Below are 24,973 nucleotides of genomic sequence, written 5' to 3'. Positions count from 1 at the left end.
CTAATCATAGCAATGTACGATCAATACGGGTGTAGATACCTATGTCTCGGGACGTAAGACCTAAGTTAAGTTGTTATCAATCGTATGTTACTATTGACTAATCATAGCAATGTACAATCAATACGGGTGTAGATACCTATGTCTCGGGACGTAAGACCTAAGTTAAATTGTTATCAATCGTATGTTGCTATAATTAGTTAATTATTCCGATGAACAGTGTAGGACTAATTTTAACAAGTTTCTAAGACTTAAGATGAGATCGTACGTTGCTATCGACTAATCGTTGCAACGTATGATCAATAGGATTGTACGAATATTTTGGCGGGAAAAGGACAGTCTAGTGTTAAAACAACTTAAAAAGTGATAGTACTTAATAGTTAATCGTGACCGTTCAGTTGTCATTAAAATATTTGATGATATTCCACATTAAATCGTGGCCGTTGATCCTATAAGTGACCAATCACAAATAAAGCCACGGATTGGTAAATATTACAACCTTTATAAGCATTTTTTTTTGTTATCATATCAACTAAAACATAATCAAAGTCTCTCTCTAACTTCTCTCAATAGTACTTATTTTCATCTCTTTCTCTATTTGTTCAACTTCTCTCTCTCTTCTCTCAATAATACCTTTAATATTCTTAATTCTAATTTAATCCTTATATTTGTATACGTCAAGATGGAAAACGTGGCCGTTGATGTTGTTAATAGATCAATCGAGGGTAAACAAGCTTTGGTGGATGAGCTCTGTGTGACGGAGTTGGAGCATGTTTCGAGGATGAAATCCCTTATGGAACGCCGCAACCGTTGGCATGAAAGAGGTATCAAAGATTTCGACAAATCACTCGAGTCCCTCATACAATCCTTCTTACGTGACTATCAGAGGACATACGATTTCAGGAAGGACTTGGAGAGGGAGATCGGGGCCTTAGAGGCTATTTTGCCTTCTTTATCTTAGAAATTAGTTTTATTTTTTTTCCTTAATATTGTAACCTTTAATTTAGTTTTAGTTTTTATTAATTTAGTTTTCCTTAATATTGTAATCTTTATTTTCCTTAATATTGTAATTATAATCTTAGAAAATTTTGTCTTTTAGTATTCCGATGTGTTTCTTTAATTTTCATTGCATTTATTAATGAACCACCACATTTTATTAATTTAATTTTATTTAGTTTAATTTAATTTAATTTATTCATGTTATGGTTCACCAAAGGTCACCATCCTTGTTATAAATACGAGGGGAGTTAAAAGAAGAATCACCTTTCTCCCTAACCTTTTCTTACTCATTCACTTTATCTCTCTTTATTTTCTCTCTAAAAACTCGATTTTTGAAATGGCGAATAAATTGCAGGCCTTAACGATCTTATGATTGGATCTATGAGTTTTTGGAAGAACAAGTTTGCTGTCTCCGTGAACAGGAGTTGAGGGCGATGAAGATGGTGGTCGGGCGATTAAAATTACAACGATTGTTATGCAAATGGCATAAAGGAAATGGAGAAGGAAACGGATGGTTTCATCAAATCCGTGTTGGGTACTTATGAAAAATGTTGCAAACTTAGGGAAGAATTTGAAGATGATATTAAGATTTTACGATCCTTACTTAATAAGGATTAGGCTTAATATTGTACTTTTTTTAAGTTTATCTTAATAATAATAATCTATTTTCGTTCTTACATTTTGTCGTTTAATTCTCTACTATTTGTTTTTTTAGTATAAATTTGATTGTTAATTTTGCAACTGAAGAGACATGCATGTGGGTAATGAAAAAGGATCTTCATAGTTTTATAAAATATAATACAAACCAAAGGATCCGTCTCATACATGAGACGCTCTGGTGATTAGGGTTTCCAACTGAGGCGTATTATTCATAGTTTAATTGAATTTATTCATGAACCACTTAATTTAATCTAATTTAATTTAATTTAATTTAATTCATGAACCAAAGGTCACCATCCTTGTTATAAATACGGGTGAGTTAAAAGAAGTATTCATTTCTACCTAACCTTTCCTTACTCATTCACTTTATCTCTCTTTATCTTCTCTCTAAAACCTCAGAAATTTCAAATGGAAGGACTTCACAATATTGCTATTGAATCTTTAACTGGTTTAGAAGAACAGGTTGCCATGCTCCATGAACAGGAGTTCAGAGTGATGAAGATGGTGGTCGGGGCGATTAAAATTCGCAGCAATTGTTATGCAAAAGGCATGAAGGAAATGGAGAAGGAAGCGGATGATTTCGTCAAATCCGTGTTGGGTACACATGAAAAATGTTGCAAACTTAGGGAAGAATTAGAGGATGATATTAAGATTTTAAAGTCCTTGATTAATAAGGACTAGGCTTAATATTGTACTTTTTTTTTAAAGTTTATGTTAATAATAATCTATTTTCGTTTACATTTTGTCGTTTAATTCTCTTTTTTTTTTTTTTTTTTTTTTTTTTGTATAAATTTCATTGTTAATTTTGCAACTGAAGACACTTGCATCTGGGTAAAGAAAAAGGATCTTTATAGATTTATAAAATATAATACAAACCATACTTACAATAATCCTTACAAAATACGAAATATTAACTAAAATTAATTAAAATCCAAGAGATTCAAGTTGAACAATCTCCCTTTCAATTTTCCTAATTTCTATTAGCGCTGGTTCGCGATTTGCCCTTAATATGCTTATCATATTATCCATATTTGCTTGTACGTCATGCATCCCTCTTGTTATGGCCATGTCTCGTACATGAGACGCTCTGGTGATTAGGGTTTCCAACTGAACGTCAATCTCTCGCAGCCGAGTGAGAACGTTTCTGCGATCCATTGTGTATTGAAATAAGAAAGCAACAAACTGTCTATCCATCTGAAACAATTAAATTAAATTAAGAAGCAACAACCGCACAATCAGTTAAATAGATAGTTAAAAAAATCGATTTGGGTTTGAGATTTATTCAATAAAATCAATTCTGACAAAAACAAAAAACCCAAACAATAATTGAAGATAAAAGAACAAATACCTTGATTGATAATGGAGGAGTATGGATAAAAAAAGATTAGGGTTTGTGTACTGAAAGATAATTTTGAGATGAATGTGTTTTGCCTTTTATAATGGGAAAAGGTAGTAGTTAGGGTTTTAAAATCCTTTTTTTTTTTAATTAAAAGTTGTGACTTGATTTGATTTGGAAGTCAAATCGTTTCTCAGAATTGAAGACTTTATGCATGCCGCCGGATTTTCTTACACACGCAACAACAATAGTCATTTCAAGTTACAATAGTCATTTCAAGTTGTGTTATGTCAAATCAAATTTGAATTGTTCATTTTTTATTACTCTTTTTGGTTGGTATTATGTCAAATCTCCCAATTGTTCAGTTCATTATTCTTTTTGTGTTGTGTTTTGTCAAATCAATTTTAACTGTTCAACTAAACAAGTAAAAGAGATGGAATTGAATAAAGTACATAAATGAAAAATACTAGAAGTCCACATTTTATATAATAATTTAAATATTTTACAAATTAAAAAACTAACAAACCGAGATGAATACCCAAATAGGAGGAAAAAATGTGGATTTGGGTACAACATCCAAACATACATACATACATACTAAATTAATTTGAAAAAAATTTAGCAATAACTTTTTCAAGGGAGTCATTCTCTTCCATGAGAATGCTCCTATTCTCCTTTATTTTTGGAGGTCTTGTATAGCGATTCATAATCGCATGCAACCTCATCTGCTCCATCTCCGACAAGACGTCATGGCTAATACCCATCTCCCGAATCTTATCAAGGTAGTCGTTGATCTTCGTCTCTAAATCGTCTAAGCGGCGGATATAGTATTTGTTCCTCTCCATGTGTATCAATGTTAGGCGAATGTTCTTATCCATTATATGAAAGAAGAAGTTTGGTGTTTAAAGATTTAGGGTTGTTGAGCTTAGGGTTTTAAGAGAAGGAGAAGAGGAAAACAGAAATGAAGAATGGTAAATTGTTGGTTGAGAAACTAGGGTTTGCATTTAGTGAAAGTGTATTTATAGATGAGATAATGAAACAACATGTGGCCTTTCAACTGCCACGGATTTTATTTTACTTAATAAATTAAAATTAATAAATTTTGTTGAAGGAGTTGGGAGAATTTTTTAAATAAATATGTTTAGGAAATGACATTTTGTCCTTCAATATTCCAATACAATGAAATTGTGTCCTTTAAAATTCTTTAATCGATTTTTTTATTTTATGTAAATAGAAATTATCGATTTTTTTATTTTACGTAAATAGAAATTATCGATTTTTTTATCTTACGTAAATTATCCCGTTACATGTATGTAAGATATATTTAATCTAAATTGTTCAAGTACGATAAATTGAATTTAAATTAACTAAAACAAACGCTAGTAACCATAACAATTCTTGAATATTATTTGATTCAATTACACATTTTACACAAGAAAGCACCATAGGTGACTTGGAATTACGCCAGTTCTAATGATATAATCCCTCTCCATCTCCCAATAGTTCCTCCATTCACCTTCTACGTCGCGATCATCAATCTCATAATAATCAAGAATAGCTTGAATGTCAAGTACGACAATTGTCGCTTCAAGTAAGTTGGATACGGCCAAAGAGACAATTTAGATGTCATTTTCCTTGTAAGAGGCCTTCTTGGCCTAGGAACGACTGGGTAAGTGTCACAACCAGGTAAAAAACCCAACCTAGCGCCTGCAAGATCAATAAATTTCTGACGATTGATCATCACCCTTTCCATGAACTCCTCCCCAATTAAGAAATACGGATCTCTACTGAGCAACTTGTCATAGCTTTCTAGGGTTGTTACAAATGAGGGATCGCAATATGGTGACGGCAAGACACCCATAATCTTAATATTTGAAAGATTTTGTAGTTGAAAAAAAAAAAATACTATATGACTAAATCATAGGGATTTATAGGGAGTGTGGATAATGGTAGGATTAGGTTGGCGGGAGAATTAGGCGGGAATTTTTCATCAAATTAATTAAAAGAAAATGAGGAAGAAAACCTTCCAACTTCCACCGTAAATATTAGGTTTTATTTTTAAAATTATAAATAATTAAAAATAAAATATGAGTAAGAAATTAAAAATAATTAAAAGAAAATTAGGGAGAAAACCTTCCAACTTCCACCCACCGTAAATAGTAGGTTTTATTTTTAAAATTAAAAATAATTAAAAATAAAATATGAGAAAAAAATAAAAATAATTAAAAGTAAATTGAGATTAACCTTTCAACTTCCACAGTCAAAGTAGTTCAACACAGCAAACTCTAAGTTCATCAACTCCATCACCTTCATCTTCTCAAAACAACCTTCATCATTTAAAAATGTCGAATAGTTTTGATTTAAATGCTTTGTATATCGAGGAGGAGGGAGAAAACGAAGTCATTGACGAGAATGAAACAGCCACTGAAATTGTTACGGCATGCAGACATGTTCGAAGGCAATGAAGACAATCAACCAGCTATTGAGCCTACGATTGGTGCGGAATTTGAATCGGTGAACAGTTTGCCGCTTTACATATACTTACGCTTATAAGACGGGGTTTGAACTTCATGTTCGTAGTAGCCAACTTTTGGCTCCCTTCAAGGAGCAGGGGGTACGTCGAAACGGAGTTGGGGATAAAGAACCACGATTCCACATGATGAACAAGATTAGGTTTATGTGTTCAGAGGGCAATACGACGAAGAAAAGCTCGTGTGTAACACCATGTAAAATGTATGTATTTGGGAAATTAAATCACGACAGTGGGAAATTTGTAATCTGTACTTGTGATTTGGTACATAATCACGTTTTGAATCCTGAGATTAGCTGGCATGTAGTCAATTATAGGCACATAAGCGAATATTTCAAGGCCAGGTTGGTGTTGAACAGCGGAGCATACCAATTACCCTAACTTCAACACATTAGTTAGGGAGGTTGGAGGGATTCATAATCTACATTTCAATGGGCAGGACGCGAGAAACTTCATCAACAGCGAACGTCGCAAAAGTAGGTTTCGTGGTGACGCTAAAGAGGTCTTAAATTATTTTGAGGGCTTAAAAGAGCAGAATCCAGATTTTTACTACGCTGTTGAAAGGGACGCGGATAATAAGCTGTTGAACATTTTCTGGTCTGATGCACGATGTCGTGCCATGTACAAGGCTTTTGGTGACCCATCGTCGTTCGATAGTACATTCCTAAGCAACAGGTACCACATGCCATTCTGTCCATTCGTTGGAGTTAATCATCATGGAAGTACAATATTATATGCAGCGGCTTTAATTTCATACGAAGACACAGAGTCATTCGAGTGGGTGTTTGAGAAGTGGATAGAATGTATGGGGAGAGCTCCGACCGTCTTACTAACTGATCAATGTAAAGCAATGGAAGGGGCAATCAAGAAAGTGTTCCCGGAGACTAAACATAGATTATGCCTTTGGCATATTCTTCAAAACGCGGATAAAAATCTAAAAGACCACCCACAATTTCCTCAGATTGACAGAGATTTGCGTACGCTTGTACACGAGAGTATCACCGAGGAGGAACTGCAAGATATGTGGGACGATTTCATGGAAAAATACAACTTGCGACGTAACAAATGGTTGAGGGGTGCATGGGATATGAGATAATGTGGATGCCTGTTTTTTGGAAAGACATTTTACGTGCGGGTATGTCTTCTACTCGGAGGAGTGAACAAACAAACAGATTTATTAAAACGTACATGAGCATAGAAACCGCCTGATGCAATTCATGGAGCGATGACGAGGATGCCATAGAGAAAAAGGTGGAGGACGAGAAAGTCAATAACGCCAAAGACATTAAGAGCCCACTTAAATGGGATCCCATGATATTATTCGAGGATATCTTTAGTAAGGTCTACACAAACAAGAAATTCGGAGAGGTGAAAACAGAGGTATATGGTTGTATAAGCACCAATGTCGAAACTCTTCCAAATAGTTTGGGTTTCATCAAGAGGTTTAGGGCCACATCAAAAGTGACATAAGCATTTTGGAAGAAAGATCGAAGAAGTTTTGAAGTGAGTATTGACACAATCACTGGTGAGTATAAATGTGGTTGTAAGATGTTTGAATTTAGAAGGATCTTATGTCGCCATATCATGAAGTGTCTTGATGTGTTGGACGTAAAAGCTATCCCGCACAAATACATAATCGAACGTTGGCGCAAGGATTTGGTTAGAGGATACGAAAATATTCGGGTTGGGTACTACAACCCGATGAGTCGAACGTGTTAAAAGGTCTCTTGAGATAACGGTAAAAAATGATTACATTAAGAGGTTGGCTATGCAAAGTGAAGGGTCTTCTGCCATTTATAATAGCAGCGAACCGATGAACTAAGCAAAGAGTTAGAGGCTCATGCTTTGGGATACGATCTATAGATTCATTTGCGGCAGGTGGAGTTTCCTCAAAAATGTGGGGTCGTAGGAGACTACGACCTAGGGAGACTATCATAAACACACCTCAACAAGAAGGTGACATTAGAGACCCCCCCGACAAGCGAGGGAATGGCAGAAGACGTATTGTCAAACAGACAAAGAGAAGGAGAAAGACAAATGATGAGGATCCGACAACCACTACGCTCCCCTCAAATACGAACCCAACCCGACATGTTCCAAACGATGATGCTTCATCCTTTATGAGTGGCTTTAGTGGTACACAAAATACTCCACGTTTTACACCGTCACAAAATACTCCGACGTTCTCCCAATCGCAATTTAGGTCACAATATTCAAATTCTCAATATTCTCAATATACAAATTATAGTCATAGGTTGTAAATAGGAAGTATGATTTTTTTTTTTTGTATATCATTTGACTTCTTTAAACAAATAATGTATGATCAATCAAAAATTCAAAATCAATGACTATTTTCCTTAATTCATTTTCACAGTATTGAGTATATGTCTTCAAGTATTAGAATAGCATACGGTTAACTTGTGCAAAATTATGCCAAAAACAAAAAGAAAAACCCACAAGAGGATTCGAACACGAGACACTTAGTAAGGAAAGCATGAACTAAGTAAGGAAACCACTGCACCCACTAACTTATACTGTCATATGTCCAGTCCTATATATATATATATATATATATATAAGGTCTTTTTAACTTCCGGTCATGGATATTAGCAAATAAAATATTTATCAATTTAATTAAAATTTTAAAATAATGTGTATAAAAAAAGACATAACTTACTCATACCCACATAAGCAAAAAAAAAAGTACAATGAAAATTAATCATAAAATAAATTTAATTTTAAATTTTGTTTAAAAAAAATTAATTTAAAGAAATTAAATATTAAAAACAGTGTGTATAAAACAAAAAATTACGCAAAAAAATAAATTACAACGAAATTTAGGTATAATTTAAAATAATATAAGACAAAAGAAAAGGTATTATATGAAAAAATATTAATTGAAAAAAAAAATTAAAAAAAAAAAATTAACGTAAATACATAAACATACATATAAGGAATAATCATACCGTATAAAGAAATTGATACAATACGTATCAATTAACCGTAGCGTATACAGGACTGTGTACGTATATTAGAGGTATACATAAATATACGAAATATTAAAGGTATATACTGTATACATAAATACTAAAAATAATAAAAGGTATTAGTAATAAATAAGACTTAAATATAAATTAGGAGAGAAGTTTTTTTTAATTAATAAAATATGTGGCAAAACCGAGAACATTAATTAGGGGGGGCAATTAATGAAGGAATCAAGGGATTAATTAGATTAAATAAGATTCTTTGAATTGGACAAGTGGCGCGTCATTATTGGTGGTGTATGAGGGCCTCATACACCTGGTGTAACTCTACCATCTTCCCTTAAGTCTGGCAAATCTAACAGCAAAGGGAACAAGAAGCGATCCCGTATTCATGGCAAACACTCGATATCCTTTCCGCATTATCCTAATTTAATAGTTGACCAAGTTTCGCTAACCTGTTAGACAACAATAGGATACAAGAAGGATAATAAACAGAAATAATTATAACAAAGCAAAATCCATCCACCATACTTTGAACTTAAGAGTCCTAATTTTGAAGACGATAAAGTGTCACGCATCAGTCAAGCAAAACAGCGAGGGTCTCCTCACCATCATCCACAACAGTTGGTTCACATTTACTTTGATTGGTTCCGTATCTAGTGCACAATGCCAAGCTCTCAAAATACGTAGTCACGTCTACATCGTGGCTTATAGATTGTCCACGCTCCCGTACTTGGCAAGTACGAATATTATAAGACTTCGTCCTATAAATGAGATAGCCACCATCGCCCTCAAAATACGGTACCCTTTGTGTCGCTGATACCATATAGTCGAACAAATCAAAACCATCACTACTCGAACGACCTGAAAACCATAAAGTCCACTCTCTCCTCTCGTTCTCCTGTTTCAACACCCATATTTTGAAACTAACTGGAGAAATGCAGAAAAACGCTAGTGAGTCGCCTAGAAGAAAGAGAGACCCTGAATTAGTATCTACGTCATCCAAAGCAGCTGGCAGATCCAAAAATGTGAATTTTTCCGAATCAAAATCAAGGGAAACAAGATGAGTCGGATAATCAAATTCATTAGTAGTATCATCATATAGATCATTTCCAAGCCAGTGCGCTGCCCCCTCACAGAAATAATAAGGCCCAAACAAATGCATAAACGATGAAAAGTCGATATTGAGGCCCTTATCCCTCACAGCCCATTTTGGATCATTGAGTGTGTAAACCACAACACGCATCTCTGGAACCTCGATACCTAGAGGTTGTCTAAATGCGATTGCAATGATTTTATAATCCTCACTACGAGTCGCACAACCGAGAACAAAGGTAGGCATGTAGCCGTCACAAGGAAGTAGGGGACAAGGGGGAAGTAGCAACAATTTTCCAACACAAGGATTACATAATTTCATTTCTTTATATAAAAAGTTTTGAGAGCGGTTTATTAAAATCAAAGAATGACATGTTCCAATAAGATCATACTTTTCAGTAGTATTAAAAATGTTAGTGATAGTTTGAAGAGTTCCAGCCTCACGAACTGTCACCAAGCATCCTCCATATCGAGTCGATCCTAATCTCTCTAGGGATAATAACTTACCCGAATTCCATTTGTTATTGTTGCAATGTTTAAGATGCAAGTAGAAGAAATTACGGTGATCGATAATAGAGCACCAAGATTTGCATACGCACCTGATTTTAAATACGGTTTTGGCCGGCAATTTTGCGAGAATTAGAGACAACACTTCTGGGGGTATGTATTCATTTAAAGATATTTTAGCCATCTTTGCGTTGCTGCAATTCATTTTTCTCTCCAATTGATTGACGATGGACATAGTGAAAAGGGTCTTTTTAGACGTTAAAATGTGATGAAAGGAGTCGTAGGGTTTATTTTGCCGTCTCTATGGTTTTGAAATTATTGGATACGGAGTATACGGTGGGAGACATATTTTTCTAGGTTTTTTCAACCAGTCTTTTCAAATTCATCTAGATTATTGTATAAAGAGTATATCCGGGAGAGATTTTTTTTTTTTGGGAAATTTCCAATTATACCCCTTTAATATGAGCTAATTTTATTTGTATTCCTATTTTTCAGGAAATCTTACTTGTAAGTTGTACCCTATAATTTTCTAGTTATTCTCATATATACCTCTTAGGCCCTGTTCTTTTGGACTTAAAGTTGCTGAACTTAACTTAATTTTAAATGAACTATATATGTCTCTATTTTTCTCTCTCTAAATTTTTCTCTCGTTTTTGAATGCTCAATCCAAATAATGGTCTCCCGCCGGAGACCAATCCCATCAGCCACAGCCCTGGAGATTCATCGTTCCCTCCGATTTCCAAAAATTCGAAGAGGAAAACGATGCATCTAGATGAATTCCAATCTACCACTTCTATCGAAATGGAACCCAACTCATCTGTTCAAGAAGACCATACAGTCACGCACACACCAAGGATCCCCACCACCTCTCCCCTGTCTTTTAGGGATACAGTCCAGGGATTCGGTGCACGCCACAACCCAGCCGGAGTTCTGTCACTGGATGATCTGGAAATTGACTCGGATGATGATGTGGAGGGAGAAGATGAAGAAGAAGACTCCCTATGCCCAAAAATTTGCCTCACGAAGACAGAGAAAGCTATTATTCGACAACCATGGCGCCACTCATTGATAATAAAGATGTTCGATAAGAAGATCGGGTACTTATCATTGATGAGAAAGTTACAAGCAAAGTGGTCAATTAAGGGAAAACTTACCCTAACTGATCTCACTGGTTCATACTATGTGGCCCGGTTTTCTTCCCGTCAAGATTATGAGTTCGTCATCACTCAAGGACCTTGGATGATCGACGACCACTATCTAACAATTAGGCGATGGGTTCCAAATTTCGTCCCGGCCGATGACTGCATTAAGAAGTTGACAGCGTGGGTACGAATACCAAGTCTCCCTGTAGAGTACTTTAATGAGACATTTCTAAGGAAAGTAGGCTCGAAAATTGGAGAAGTAATACGGATTGATAAGAACACTGCGAATGCAGAGAGAGGACAGTTCACACGTTTGAGTGTGGAAGTGGATATATCTAAGCCATTACTGTCGAAATTTCGCCTTAAAGGCAAGGTTTATTACATTCAGTATGAGGGCCTAAAAATGATATGTTTCAACTGCGGTCGTCTTGGCCACACAGCAGAGGAGTGTTCTAAGAATGTGTCGAAGGAGGTAAACATGGAGCTCGACGGACAACCCAGTCTAGATGCGACACAAGAACCAGCTAGCGAGAACTCCCTAGAGGCAGGTCTTCGTCCAGAGGAGCAATCAAATTTTGGAGATTGGATGATGGTGAGAAAGCCACCGCGCAGAAAACAAACCCCAAATCCGGGTCAGCCCAACCCATTTCAGAATGGGACGTCCGTGTTCAATTTTGGTCAATCTTCCAAAGTAGCAGGGTCAAGATTTGAAATACTATCAAATAAAGGAGAAGATTCTGCAATCACACCAAATCATATCAATTTACCAAAAACGAGCACAGGTATCGTTATTCCAACCTCCCAAAATATTGCCCAAATCCCTATAATCAAGCAGAAGATTAATCGCCTAAACAAGCAGACCAATAAGATGTTATCACAATCTATCTCCAAAAATAAATCCCATTCAAATATTTTCAAAGAAAATACTAGCCAGAATATAGTGAAAAATAACAATCAAAAAGATATTATTACGATTCCTTCCCAAAATTTACAAGATATTACTAATATCCCTATTCCATCACAAACTCTAACCTCAAAAAATACAACAAGAAATCCAAAATTAACAGCCATCCAAAATAATTCCCACCATGATCGACCTATTAGTCAGAGCATCGAATCCCCACCCGTACTTATCTTATCTCGACAGACAACTACCTCAGCCATACTGCCTCCCACAAAACCCCCAGATAGAAGTGATCCCACCAACCAGGACGGTGAGAGTAGCGACATGGCCAGAGATGGCAGCACCGTACTTGGGCATATTGATAGCAGAGAGCCCAATGATGGATGTCAAGTTCGAGCTAGAGAAGGACAATCCTTCGAATCTAATGATGGAGCTGTCGATACCATGCAGTATTGACTGTGTGCTCAAACTCGTAAGTAGAGCCTATCTATCTTCGTTAAATTACATACCTGATTTAATGAGTACAAGAATCCCAAATTTGTCACCCAACTTGACCCATATCACGTATATGGTATGGAACGTACAAGGAACTGGTAGCAGGAATAAAATTAGCGCTATAAAGGAAGTGGTTCGAACATACAAGCCTACGGTTTTAGCGCTTGTTGAGACCCATATGGCAGGAGATCACGCCATTAAACTGGGAACCATTTTAGGGTATGACGGTCATTCTCGTGTTAATGCTATTGGGTTCAGTGGAGGAATATGGCTCTATTGGAAGAAGGACATTGTATCGATTAACCCAATTGTGGAACATCAACAATTTATTACAGTGGAGATATCTCGTAATGGAGAGTTACCTTGGTTCTTCTCCGCCGTTTATGCTAGCCCGGACCCCACAAACAGAAGAGAGCTATGGTCAGAGTTAGAGAATTTCGCGAGAACGAATAATAGACCATGGATTTTGGCGGGGGACTTTAACGAAACAAGGTCGTTATCTGAAAGACACGGTGGAAACGAGAGTATGGCTCGAAGATGTGCGAATTTTAATAACTGGATTAAAAACTGCGAGTTTATTGAATTAGCCTTCTCTGGACCCGCTCATACATGGGCAAGAGGTAATTCAGTTGAAACCCGTCAAAGTGCAAGACTAGATAGAGCCGTATGTAATGCGGAATGGGGAGAGATTTTCGAAGATGCAATGGTACGACATTTACCAGCGATACAATCTGACCATTGTCCGTTATTCATATCACCAAACGGCTTTGTTCCTCTAAATGCCGTCAATAGACCTTTTCGTTTCCAAGCTTGTTGGCTAACCCATGAAAATTTCAAGGAATTTATAGATAATAGCTGGCCTGAGGAGGGAAATTTCACTCATCGATTGGATATCTTATCACGGAAATTACAAGATTGGAACTCCAACGTTTTCGGAAATATTTTTAGGCAAAAACGGGTACTGATGGCAAGAATCGAAGGATGCCAAAGAGAACTGTCGAAGTTCAGAAGTAGAAATTTAATTAAGCTTGAGGCTAAGTTGCGAAGAGAATATGATGAAGTCCTAGCTCGAGAAGAACTTCTCTGGTATCAAAAATCGAGACTAGAATTTATTAAAGACGGCGATCGCAACACCGCTTATTTCCATGTTAGTACTTTGGTGAGAAGGTGGCGAAACAGAATCACGGCTCTGAAGAACACGAGTGGGGACTGGACGGATGATCCAGTTAGCGTAAGAAGAATAGTGGTTGACTATTTTAAGAATTTATACACGGAAGAACCCAATCCCGGGGCAAATGATTTACTTCCTTGGGATTTGTTCCAGGATTTCAACAACAAAGATTGGGAGTGGCTAACGAGACCATACAACAAAGCGGAGATAATAAATGTTATTGTTAACATGGGGGCGCTTAAAGCCCCGGGTCCGGATGGATTCCAAGCGTTATTTTACCAAAAAAACTGGAATTTAATCGAGTCCTCTTTTTGTGACATGGTTATTCGAGCTCTAGAAGGAAAAGGAATGCCCGAAGGGTTAAATGATACTCATATTGTCCTAATTCCCAAGGTAAATTCTCCGGAATCCATAACCCAATTTCGCCCGATTAGTTTATGTAATGTTGCATATAAAGTTATTAGCAAAACATTGGCTAATAGAATCAAAAAAGTTCTACCTCATGTGGTATCCGAAACACAAAGCGGTTTCGTCCCGGGTCGTCAGATTACGGACAATATAGTTATTTTCCAAGAGGCTATACATTCTATGCGCAAGAAGAAAGGAAAAACGGGAATTATGGCCATTAAAATCGACTTGGAGAAAGCCTATGATAGGCTTCGGTGGGACTTTATATATGCTACTTTACAAGATATGGGGTTTCCAGCTTTAATTGTAGATGTAGTCATGGAATGCGTCACCTCGGCAAAGATGCGAATTCTTTGGAACGGGGAACCTACAGAGCAATTCACCCCTACTCGCGGCGTTCGACAAGGGGATCCCTTGTCATCTTACCTATTTGTTATGTGTTTAGAGAAATTACAACAAATGATTGATCAAGAAGTTCGGAACAATAATTGGAAACCTATTACCTTATGTCGCAATGGTCCGGGTTTAACAAATCTTTTCTTTGCCGATGACATGGTTATCTTTGGGGAAGCAACAGAAGAACAGGCTCTCGTTATCAAGTACGTACTCGATAACTTTTGCAATGCATCGGGGGAGAAGGTAAGTGAAGCGAAGTCGAGGGTGTTCTTTTCCTCTAATACGGAAATGGATACTCGCGTAGCAGTGAGCAATGCCTTGGGTTTTGAAGAGACAAATGATTTAGGGACATACCTTGGGATGCCCACAATAAATGGAAGAGTCAACAGGCAAACTTTCGCCCATCTTGAGGAGAAAGTAAACAGGAGGCTCGCGGGTTGGTCTTCTAAACGGTTGTCGCTGGCTGGAAGAACAACACTAGTTCAATCAACATTAAGCACTATAGCTAACTATAGTATGCAATCAGCAAAGCTCCCAAGGTCGGTGTGCGACTCTATTGATAGAAAGTCACGACGTTTTTTATGGGGCGGAGACGAGAACAAAAGGTCTATCCATTTAATTTCATGGGAAACAGTACAAAAGCCAAAATCCATCGGGGGATTAGGAATAATGTCAGCCCGACAAGCTAACGCGGCCTTTCTTACAAAGCTCGGATGGAGGGTGCTAGCAGAGCCAGGCAGCCTATGGTCACGCGTCCTCCGCTCAAAATATTGTAGCAATCGTTGTGACATTGATATATTCCAGCCCAAACATAATATGTCCAATATCTGGGCCGGAATCTCTTCACAATCCCGCACTATTGTCATGGGAGCAGCAACGGCGGTTGGAAATGGAAGACGAACGCTCTTCTGGGATCATGCGTGGGTCGATGGAGTTTGCCTAAGCGATCATAATATTATTCCTATTCCTGAAGATTTGCTTGGTGCGACAGTTAGTGACATGTGGTGCGATATTTCGGGATGGAAATGGGACTTATTTTCCAACTATCTACCACAGACTCTCCTCCAAAAAATTGCTTCAATTTCTCTCATAGCTGACCCGGATGCATACGATTCTCTGTATTGGCAAGGAACCTCGTCTGGTAAATTTTCCATTAAGTCAGCTCTTGGTTACCTCAAGGGTTTGGATCCGACAGCAGCCCCAGAAACCCATCATTGGCGCACAATTTGGCGTCTCCCTGTTCAGCAGAGAGTACGGATGTTTCTTTGGTTAGCTGCTCATAGTCGTCTAATGGTGAATGTAAACCGTGTTATTCGAAACTTGGGGGACGACCCACGCTGCCCTCGCTGCCACGAGTCTGATGAAACAACCGATCATCTACTGCGGTCGTGTCCAATATCGAAACAACTATGGAATGAAGTGGGAATTGACAACAATTGCAACTCATTCTATAATCCTTCTTTTAACGACTGGGTAACAATGAATGCAAGCAACGAGGTACTTACGTCCGAACCAAATTGGCCAATTTATTTTGCGATTACTTGTTGGTGGATTTGGAAATGGAGAAATAATGTGGTTTTCGGGCGCGGAGACGAGAATCCGACTAATCCCCGACAGTTCTTATATCAACAGTTTGAGGCGACAAAAAAAGCTTTCGATAAATTTGATATTTTCATTCCGCAGTATAAACCCCCAAGAGTAGAGGTGTTTGTACGTTGGGAACCTCCGGCGCACGGGTGGGTTCTACTCAATACGGATGAAGCTTCGAAGGGGAACCTAGGGATGGCAGGCGGTGGAGGTATTATCAGGGATGAAACGGGAAATTTTATCACCGCGTATTACTTCTCTTGTGGAGTGTGCACCTCCATGAAAGCAGAGTTACTCGCTCTTCAAGCTGGCTTAGAACGAGCTCAAGCACTCGGTATGACGAAAGTCCTTGTCCTCATGGATAATGCGCCATGTATCAAGCTGATCACGGATGACCAACTCGTAAGTAATAGCTTGAAGTTTATAGTTAAGCGATGCAAGGAGCTAATACAAGACGCGCGAAGGAGAGTCAAGCTTGATCATACATATAGAGAGGCCAATAGAGCGGCTGATTTATTAGCTAATTACGGAGTTAATTCGACTCGGAATATCACTCACTTAGAGACTCCTTTTAATGCTTTGCGGTCTATCCTTCGGGAAGATATCTTTGGGGTCGCTACCCCCCGTGTAATAGCTAGTTAATTATCGGGGCTTTGCCCCTCATTCGTACCAAAAAAAAAAACTTAATTTTTCTGAACTTAACTTAATTTTGCTGAACTTAACTTATTTTTGCTGAACTTTTCTGAACTTAATTTTTCTGAACTTAATTTTGCTGAACTTAATTTTGCTGAACTTAATTTTGCTGAATTTTGCTGAACTTAACTTATAATAGTTTAACTTTTCTAAATTAAAATAATCTTACTTAAATTAACTTAATTTAATTTCACTTAATACTACTACTACTACTAATAATAATAATAATAATAAAGAAATATAACTAAAAACACAAATAAAGATTATAAAATACTTTATTTATATAAGTTAATATTTTCGTACACATTACCTAATAAATAAAAATAAAAAGTAAATCATATTAAATTTTTTTTTCTTTCTAATCATCTAGTTCCATATTATCATCTTCCTCGTCACTTTCTTCATCTTCATTTGAGCTCACCCCATCAAATCCATTGCCCCGCCAAATATTGATCTTGACTATGTTATTTCGCACCTTGTACATAGCTTTTTTCCGCTTCTTATCAAACATGCCTAAATCTTTTGTCCCTAGAACGTTCTCATGTTGTATAACAGGTATCCCATGAGTGTGCATCCGTATAAAATTATGAAGTGTGAAATTAGAAATAATAATGGACATTTGATACTTAGGTGACATTTGAGGCATAACTTTTAACACCTTTCACCTTTTTTTCAATTGACCAAATGCCATTTCAACTTTCATTCTCAATGAAGAATGTCGGTAATTAAAATGCTCTAACATACCTTCGTGGGATAGGTAAGAATTCGACTTTAAATAAATGTTTTTTTTTTGAAAAAATTATATAGAATAATAATTAATCTCGGATTGTTTATACAACCGATTTGAACGAAAATTGTATCTATTTTTTAAAACTCGTCAATATTATGAAACTTATTATTCTGCTTAACTTTTCTGAACTTAATTTTGCTGAACTTTTCTGAACTTAATTTTGCTGAACTTAATTTTGCAGAACTTTTCTGAACTTAATTTTGCTGAACTTAACTTAACTTAATTTTGCTGAACTTTTCTGAACTTAACTTAATTTTGTTGAACTTAACTTATAGAGAGTGACTTTAAGTCCAAAAGAACAAGGCCTTAAATTAATATTTCAATTAAGGTATTATGTTGTTTACATAGCCCTTAACATCTTATTGGAGGGTACATAACATTTTATAATGACAAGCGAGAATTCACCTAACGTCTTAATGGTTGGTGCATGCTTAGTATTATGATGTTGGAGCATGGGTTTTCCTTTAAAATAAAGATACAAGTGAGATTAGTCTATATTTGAGGGGTATAAGTGAGAATAACTAATAAATTAAACGGTACAAGTAGACTTTTCTGAAAAGCGCGGGTACAAGTGTGATAGCCCATACCACTATTTTTTCTAGAGTTTTCAACCAGTCTTTTCAAATTACGCAGGATAACGTTTTCAACCAGTCTTCAAATTTTACCGGATAATTATAGGGAAGACATAAAGGCAAGTGCAATGGGAGAACCTTAATAGATTTCTTCCTTCACTGAAACTTGGGAGAGACGGTCTTTCAATAAGTTACTGAGGGACCAATCTTCCGTATCCTTTTATTTGTATTTCGTGACCCTTTTGTTATTGATTGTGACATAATAATTTCGTATCTCTTTACATAATAAATTATACACATTTTATCATCAATCATAATTTGTACCTATTTTATTATCTTTTGTATCATTTTTTTTTAAAATTGTAAAATAGTCTCTCAATAAACTTATTGAGGAGACCGTCTCTCAATAAATTTATTTAAACCTACGACCAATTTTGTTATTATTTCAATACAACCCATAACCCAATAGCTTGCTTTGATAAAACTCGAATCCAATATATATGATCCAACTCAAACCTAGTATATATGACCCAACTTGCTTTTGACCAATCCCATGACCTACTGAGTAACTCAATTTTCATCTCCTGTTTTTTATGTGAAATGTTAAAATCTAAATTTGATGCCCGCTAATATTTTGTCTCAATCTGGAGTTTATATAACGCAATTGCTAAATTTCGCATGCCTTTTTACTAAAGTCCGCACACTTTGTCCTAATATTCCATAACTATCCTTTACCATAAAAAAAGACCTAAAAGTAATTATTTCGGTTCTCCCTCACAAACCTAACCAATTCATTAACAAGTCGACAATTATGGATCACAATTCGTACATAGCATACGTAATTTCTCCATTTTATCAACAATTTTATCAATACCATCTTTAAATTGATTTAATTAATATTTTATTTAAAAAAAGTTTTTTTTTTACAATTAGGGTTTAGATTGATGTTGGATTAATTTGATTAAATCGTATGCCGGTTAAATAATTAGTTGGATAGTCATTAGGTAGATTAAATTGAAATGGCAAAGCCTTTTTGACATATGAAATCACTTGCAAATTGCATTGCTGCAAATATAAGATGCTGCACATATTAAACTTTTTCGCCTTTGATTTAATTGATGCTAATCGAATTAATTGATGCTAATCAAAGATGATGTGTTCTCTTACTTTGGATATTGAAGCATTGAGATTTGGTTGCTGCAAATATTCATCGCCGTCGATCACCATTGTAGGAGTACGGTGTTGGGGTAGGTGATTGGCAGGGGAAGAACGAGAGGATGAGACTGTTAATTTTTTGGGTTTTTTCATTTTTATCTTGATGGGTATGAGAAATGGGAGGGGTACATTCGGATTAAGGGGAAAAATGTGCAGGATTTAGTAAAATAGTGTGCGGGATTTAGCACGTCCCAAATAATCGGAAATTCTATGACGAAAAGAGGAAAAGACCAATTATTAAATTGTCAAGTTAACTAAGTTGAATGTGGAGAATCGAATTGCTTATCAAAGGCAATTTCTGAAATAAAAAGGTAAACAATTAACTGAGATATCCCAAAAATGGAATAGACAACTTAATGAGCAATACGTATGGAGATTCATGACAATGAGCATAAACTAAATCAAACTAGTTCTAATTAACGATCAGTCCACATGGTAGCTTAGCCACCTAATTGCCTAATTGACAAGTGTAAACAATTCATTGAGACAGAGGGAATAACTGATAAAGATTCTTGCATCAGTTAAGCAAACTACGCACAATATTTGAATATAATCGGGCTTACCATACAAAGGGGGAACTCCTACTGGATAACTTCTGCTTCAAACAAGATTTTAATATAGATGGACTTTCATAGGGAACTTCACATCAAATAAGTATCTTAAATCAAAGGTTTAACAAATAATTGGGGCGACAAGAGCAATATCCACTACATTCACATCTTGAACAAGGGGCGTTGAACATAATCACAAAACCATCCACAATGTGATCTTGATATCAATTAATCTTCAGGATAACTAGCATTGTACAAAATCTACGTACAATACATGAAAATACAATTATCAAAATCTAAGGCAGGAAATAATCTATCACACTTCATTCTAGTTGCTGCAACATCTAATACACCTATAATCGCATAGCCTGATTAATCCATATCATGAAAATATATGAGTACTTATTGTGAGCCGTTTTACTACATCAAACTTATTAACTCAGAAATTAGGAATTAGCAATTTGGAAGCCAAAAACACAAAACTCCAGTATCCATCCTGCTGAGACATCCAAATAGTACACAAATTAACGAAAAGAATACTGATATTTCACTGATGTTCTGCAATTTCCATGCCAATCATAGTTCATAACAATGAGCAGAAACCGCAATCAAATTACTTCTCTATTGAAAATGTTAATCAAAGCATCCATCAGCTTATCAGATTTAATTTGCACTTACAATTTCATTGGTTTCTTAGGCAAGATAAATGGGGAAGATGTCATATCCTCAGTTCCGTGTCCATCACACAACACCAAGCCCTCAAAATACCTTCCCAGTTGTACATAACGTCTCACAGATTTCCCAAACGATTGCACTTGGCCCGTAGCAATATAATAGAAGTGATTCCCATAAACAAGATAACCACCATTACCCTCACCCTCGCAATATAATACCCGTGTTGTTGTTGATCCCATATTGTAGAACATACCAAAACCATCACTACTCGAAGGACCTGAAAACCATAGAGTCCACTCCTTCCTTCCATTCTCCGGTTTCAACTCCCATATTTTGAAATCAACAGGAGAAATGCAAAAAACAGCTAGTGACTCCCCAAGAAGAAACAAAGACCATGATGTATCAATATCATCCGGCACATGTGGTAGTTCCGAAAAGTTGAAATTTTCCGTATCAAAATCAAGGGAAACAAGATGAGTCGGTTTACCACCGCAATTACTACTAACCCCATATTGCCCATATGGATCACTTCCAAGGCAGTGAGCTGCCCCCTCAAAGAAATAATAGGGCCCAAACAAACGCTTAAAGGATAAATAGTCGATATTGAGACCATTATCTCTGATAGCCCATTGTTGATCACTAAGAGTGAAAACCGCAACACGCATCTCTGGAATCTCTACACCCGGCAATTTCTTAGATGTAATTGCAAAGATTTTATAATCCACACTACGGCGGTCAAATCCAAGAACAAAGGTAGCCGCGTAGTTGACACAGGAAAGAAGGGGACAAGGAGGAAGTAGCAATGATTTTCTAATACTCGGGTTACATAATCGTATTCCAAAATACATCAGCCTATGCGGGCGACACAATAAAAGCAATGAATTACATTTGCCATAAATATGATATCTTTGAGAACACTTGAAAATGTGACTAGTTTGTTTAAGTGTATCTGATTTACGAAGCGTCAGTAAGCATCCACTGTTTCCACCATTTCCCAAACCCTCAAGAGCTAATAAATTACTCGAATTCGAGTTGTTGTTGTTGTTGCAAAGTTTGAAATGCATAGAAATAAAATCGGGATTATCGATAAGGGAGCACCAAGATTTGGATACGCACCTGAATCTTAATAGTGTTTTGGCTGGCAATGTTGCGAGAATTTGGGATAATACTTCTGGTGGAAGGTATTTGCAAAAACGGGGTTGCTTTGAACATGTTTTCGGAAGTATTATTTTCCTTATTATCTTCTTGCTCTTCATTTTCTCCAATTGATTATTGATTGAAGATTGGAAGGAGTGGGAGAGAGAGGGTCTTTACAGAATGAAACCCTTGGTATTTTAGCAATTTACTTTGAAATGTCAAATTTATTGGATGGATAATAAAAGATTTACAACGGTTGAATTGATCCCTTTTCGCAGAATTTCCTCCTCTTTCTATGTTTTGTCATTGTTGGGAATCGGGATTATGTCTTTGGAAAGTGCTCAGCAAATGCAAGTGGCAACTTGGGCTGAACCTAATACCTTCCGGTTTGGTTTGGTCCATAAAGGTGAGAAAGTGACTCTCCATATGTCCTATCTACTTAAATGGGGAGCCTCGTTATTGCACATATTTTTCCTTAATTAGAGGTTCCACCATTTATAGAAGAGGTCTCTAAAAAAATAAGGATAATTTTTGTGTTTTTTTGGGAAGGTTCCCATATATTTGGGTGTGAATTAATATTATTGGGGAACCTCATTGTTATATAGATGTAGATATGAATTTCAGGATTTATATTTTGAATTTCAGGATTTATATTTGATCTTGACTTTTAAATTGTAAAATATTTAGTGAAATTAAATTCATTTCTAAAAATAAGATATTTTTGGTTAGCTACACATTAAGGGAACTTTTTGGGGTTAATTTGCTATGTTTATAAGTTAAATAACTAATTACGCATAATATTAAACTTACGGGAATGATTTGCTATATTTTCCGTTTCACGTGGGTTTGTTGGAGGGCCATTTTCGTTTCGTATAATTTTGGGTGCAAGCCATTTCAGATATGGGTCCTTTAGAATCCCCTCTATAGCAGATCTGGTGTTTATTGGAGTGGGGAAGGGGATTTCGGTGCTCAAGGTGGGTTTTTTAGGGGTGGATGTGGGTGTTATGTGGTGAGGGTAGGGACGCCGGCGCGAAATAAGGTTGAGCTAGAGAGTCTGTGTTAGAACACTTTTGTTGATGATGACATGCCTACTTTAATCTTGCCTTAAGATGTTTCATTTCAGGATTAAGTCCAACCTCTGAATCAAGAGATTATCAAGTGATTATGGTCGAAACGTGTTGAACAAGCTACCCAAGAATTGTGTTGTAATAAAGAGTCACTTATGTAAAGGTAAAAGGGTGTAGTACTAAGGCAACAGTAAGCAAGACTGTTGTTGAACAAGAGTCTGCTTACTAAGGCAACAGTCAGCCAAACCGTTGCTTTAACTCGTGTCACTTGGAAGAAGTCTTTATTTTCAAAATATTCATATTTCGAAAATACAATCTTCTATTTTGAAATGCTCATTTCTGATATTTGAATCTTGTAAATGGTTATTGTCTAAGAAAAGGATATTCAAATGACATCTTTCAAAAGGTCTTAACTCAAAATAGCAATACATTTTATCATGGCTTTTAGAAAGAACTTAAAGAAGAACTTGTTTCTTTCCAAATTTGTTCCTTTAAAATGTCCTCACTTGGTTGTCCATCTAACCTTGACTGATTTTCAAAGGCCCTTTCAAGATAATAACAAAGCTCATTTTCTTCTTTAACCTTTGGAAGAATGCTCCCTTTTATGCAAACTTGGTTAAGTCAAAATTATTTGTTTTCTACCTTATGTCTTGACCTCTAAACCATAGTTTGCTTCTCTATAAAAGGAGCACTCCTCTTCTTCATTTCCTTAAGACTTTTTCCAGAGAATTTTCAAAGTGTTTTGCAAACTTATTTTTAAAAACTCAAAGCTTTTCACTTCATTTGCAAAATATTTCTAAGTCTTCCAGTGACAACAGTCTTCACTACCGTTGCCTTAAGTATTATATTCTCTTACCTAGAATCGATTGATCTATAAGTTGTCATTATCAATTCTTTCATAGAATCAGTTTGAGGAAACTTGATCTTTGTAATCATTCTAGTAAGAGTCTTAAGTTTCTAGACGGAGTAGTCTTGAGACTTGTGTCGCAACCGGAGTAGGTTGTTGGTCCTTTTATTTGTAAGTGTCTAAGTAGTCAGAGTAGATCACTTAAACTTATTAATAAAAGAAGATTGGACGTAGGCCTTTAGGAGTTGGCCGAACCAATTCAAAAGCATCGTGTTAATCTTTGTTACTTTAATTTCCGCTGCATTTATATTACTCGATTGTTAATCCACGTTTTATTTAACAACAGTCGCTGATACTGTTGGTTTAGGTCAGTAGCCTTCTCTTATGAGCTAAGACATACAAGCAACAGTCAGATCAACCGTTGCCTTACTGCAATCTTCTTAAACAACGTGATACACTCTTAATGAATCAATATTACTTGATGTATCCTTTTGTTCTTCACATTATCAATCAACTTGCTTTAATTCAATAAAGACTAAGTTGAATTTTTTTAAAATAGTACGTAATTCACCCCCTCCCCCTCTTAGGTACTTGAATCCTAAACTCTTCAGTCTGTTCGGAAAGTTCAACGGAGGGGAGAGCGTCGACCTAATGGTCAGAGCAGTGTAGATGATTGTGATTGTTTTGGGGTGGTTGTAGTGGATTGGATGGTTGTCGGGTTTAAGATAGGGTGTTTCCATTCCTCTTGTTTCCCTTTCCAATTCTCATTCCATTTCCGTAATGCGCACGAAACGCCCCTATAAGATTTTGGTTTCCATTTTTGGCGCAAAACGATCCCAAGACTTCACCTAAACAATTTTCTACCAAGTAATGAAAAATGATATTTAGTAAACACAAAAAATAGTTTGCTAAATTTTTAGAGTCAATTTTGTGATATTATATTAAAGAAATTTTTATTACAAAAACCTGGAAAATTGTAATTAATGGAAAATACTCCTTTTACTAAAAAATAAGAGGTCTCTCAATTTTTTCCGCCTAAATGAAATGTTCTATGATTGGTCCTCACTCCTCACACTATATCATACAAGTATTAATTACATACCATAAATAGAAGATATTACTACTTTTTTTTTTTAATTTGAAATATTCTATGATTTGTTAACACATAATGAGATATTTTGATTTATTACACATGTGAGATTGTAATAATAATGA

At 36.1% G+C, this 24,973-nt stretch overlaps 1 protein-coding gene across 1 annotated transcript; it reads left to right on the top strand.

The window, feature by feature from the left end:
• The first annotated feature begins 5,404 nt into the window (after positions 1 to 5,404).
• On the top strand, positions 5,405 to 6,618 carry LOC141587849 (protein FAR1-RELATED SEQUENCE 5-like). The gene is made up of 2 exons (XM_074409316.1): positions 5,405 to 5,513; positions 5,882 to 6,618. The coding sequence occupies exons 1-2, from the start codon at positions 5,405 to 5,407 to the stop codon at positions 6,616 to 6,618; spliced, it is 846 nt and encodes a 281-aa protein (XP_074265417.1).
• Positions 6,619 to 24,973: the final 18,355 nt, after the last annotated feature.

This window comes from Silene latifolia, chromosome 6 (genome assembly GCF_048544455.1).
Source record: "Silene latifolia isolate original U9 population chromosome 6, ASM4854445v1, whole genome shotgun sequence".
Taxonomy (NCBI): Eukaryota; Viridiplantae; Streptophyta; class Magnoliopsida; order Caryophyllales; family Caryophyllaceae; genus Silene; species Silene latifolia.
The sequence above is the reverse complement of the archived record's forward strand: the minus strand, read 5'-3'. Positions and strand labels throughout refer to the sequence as shown.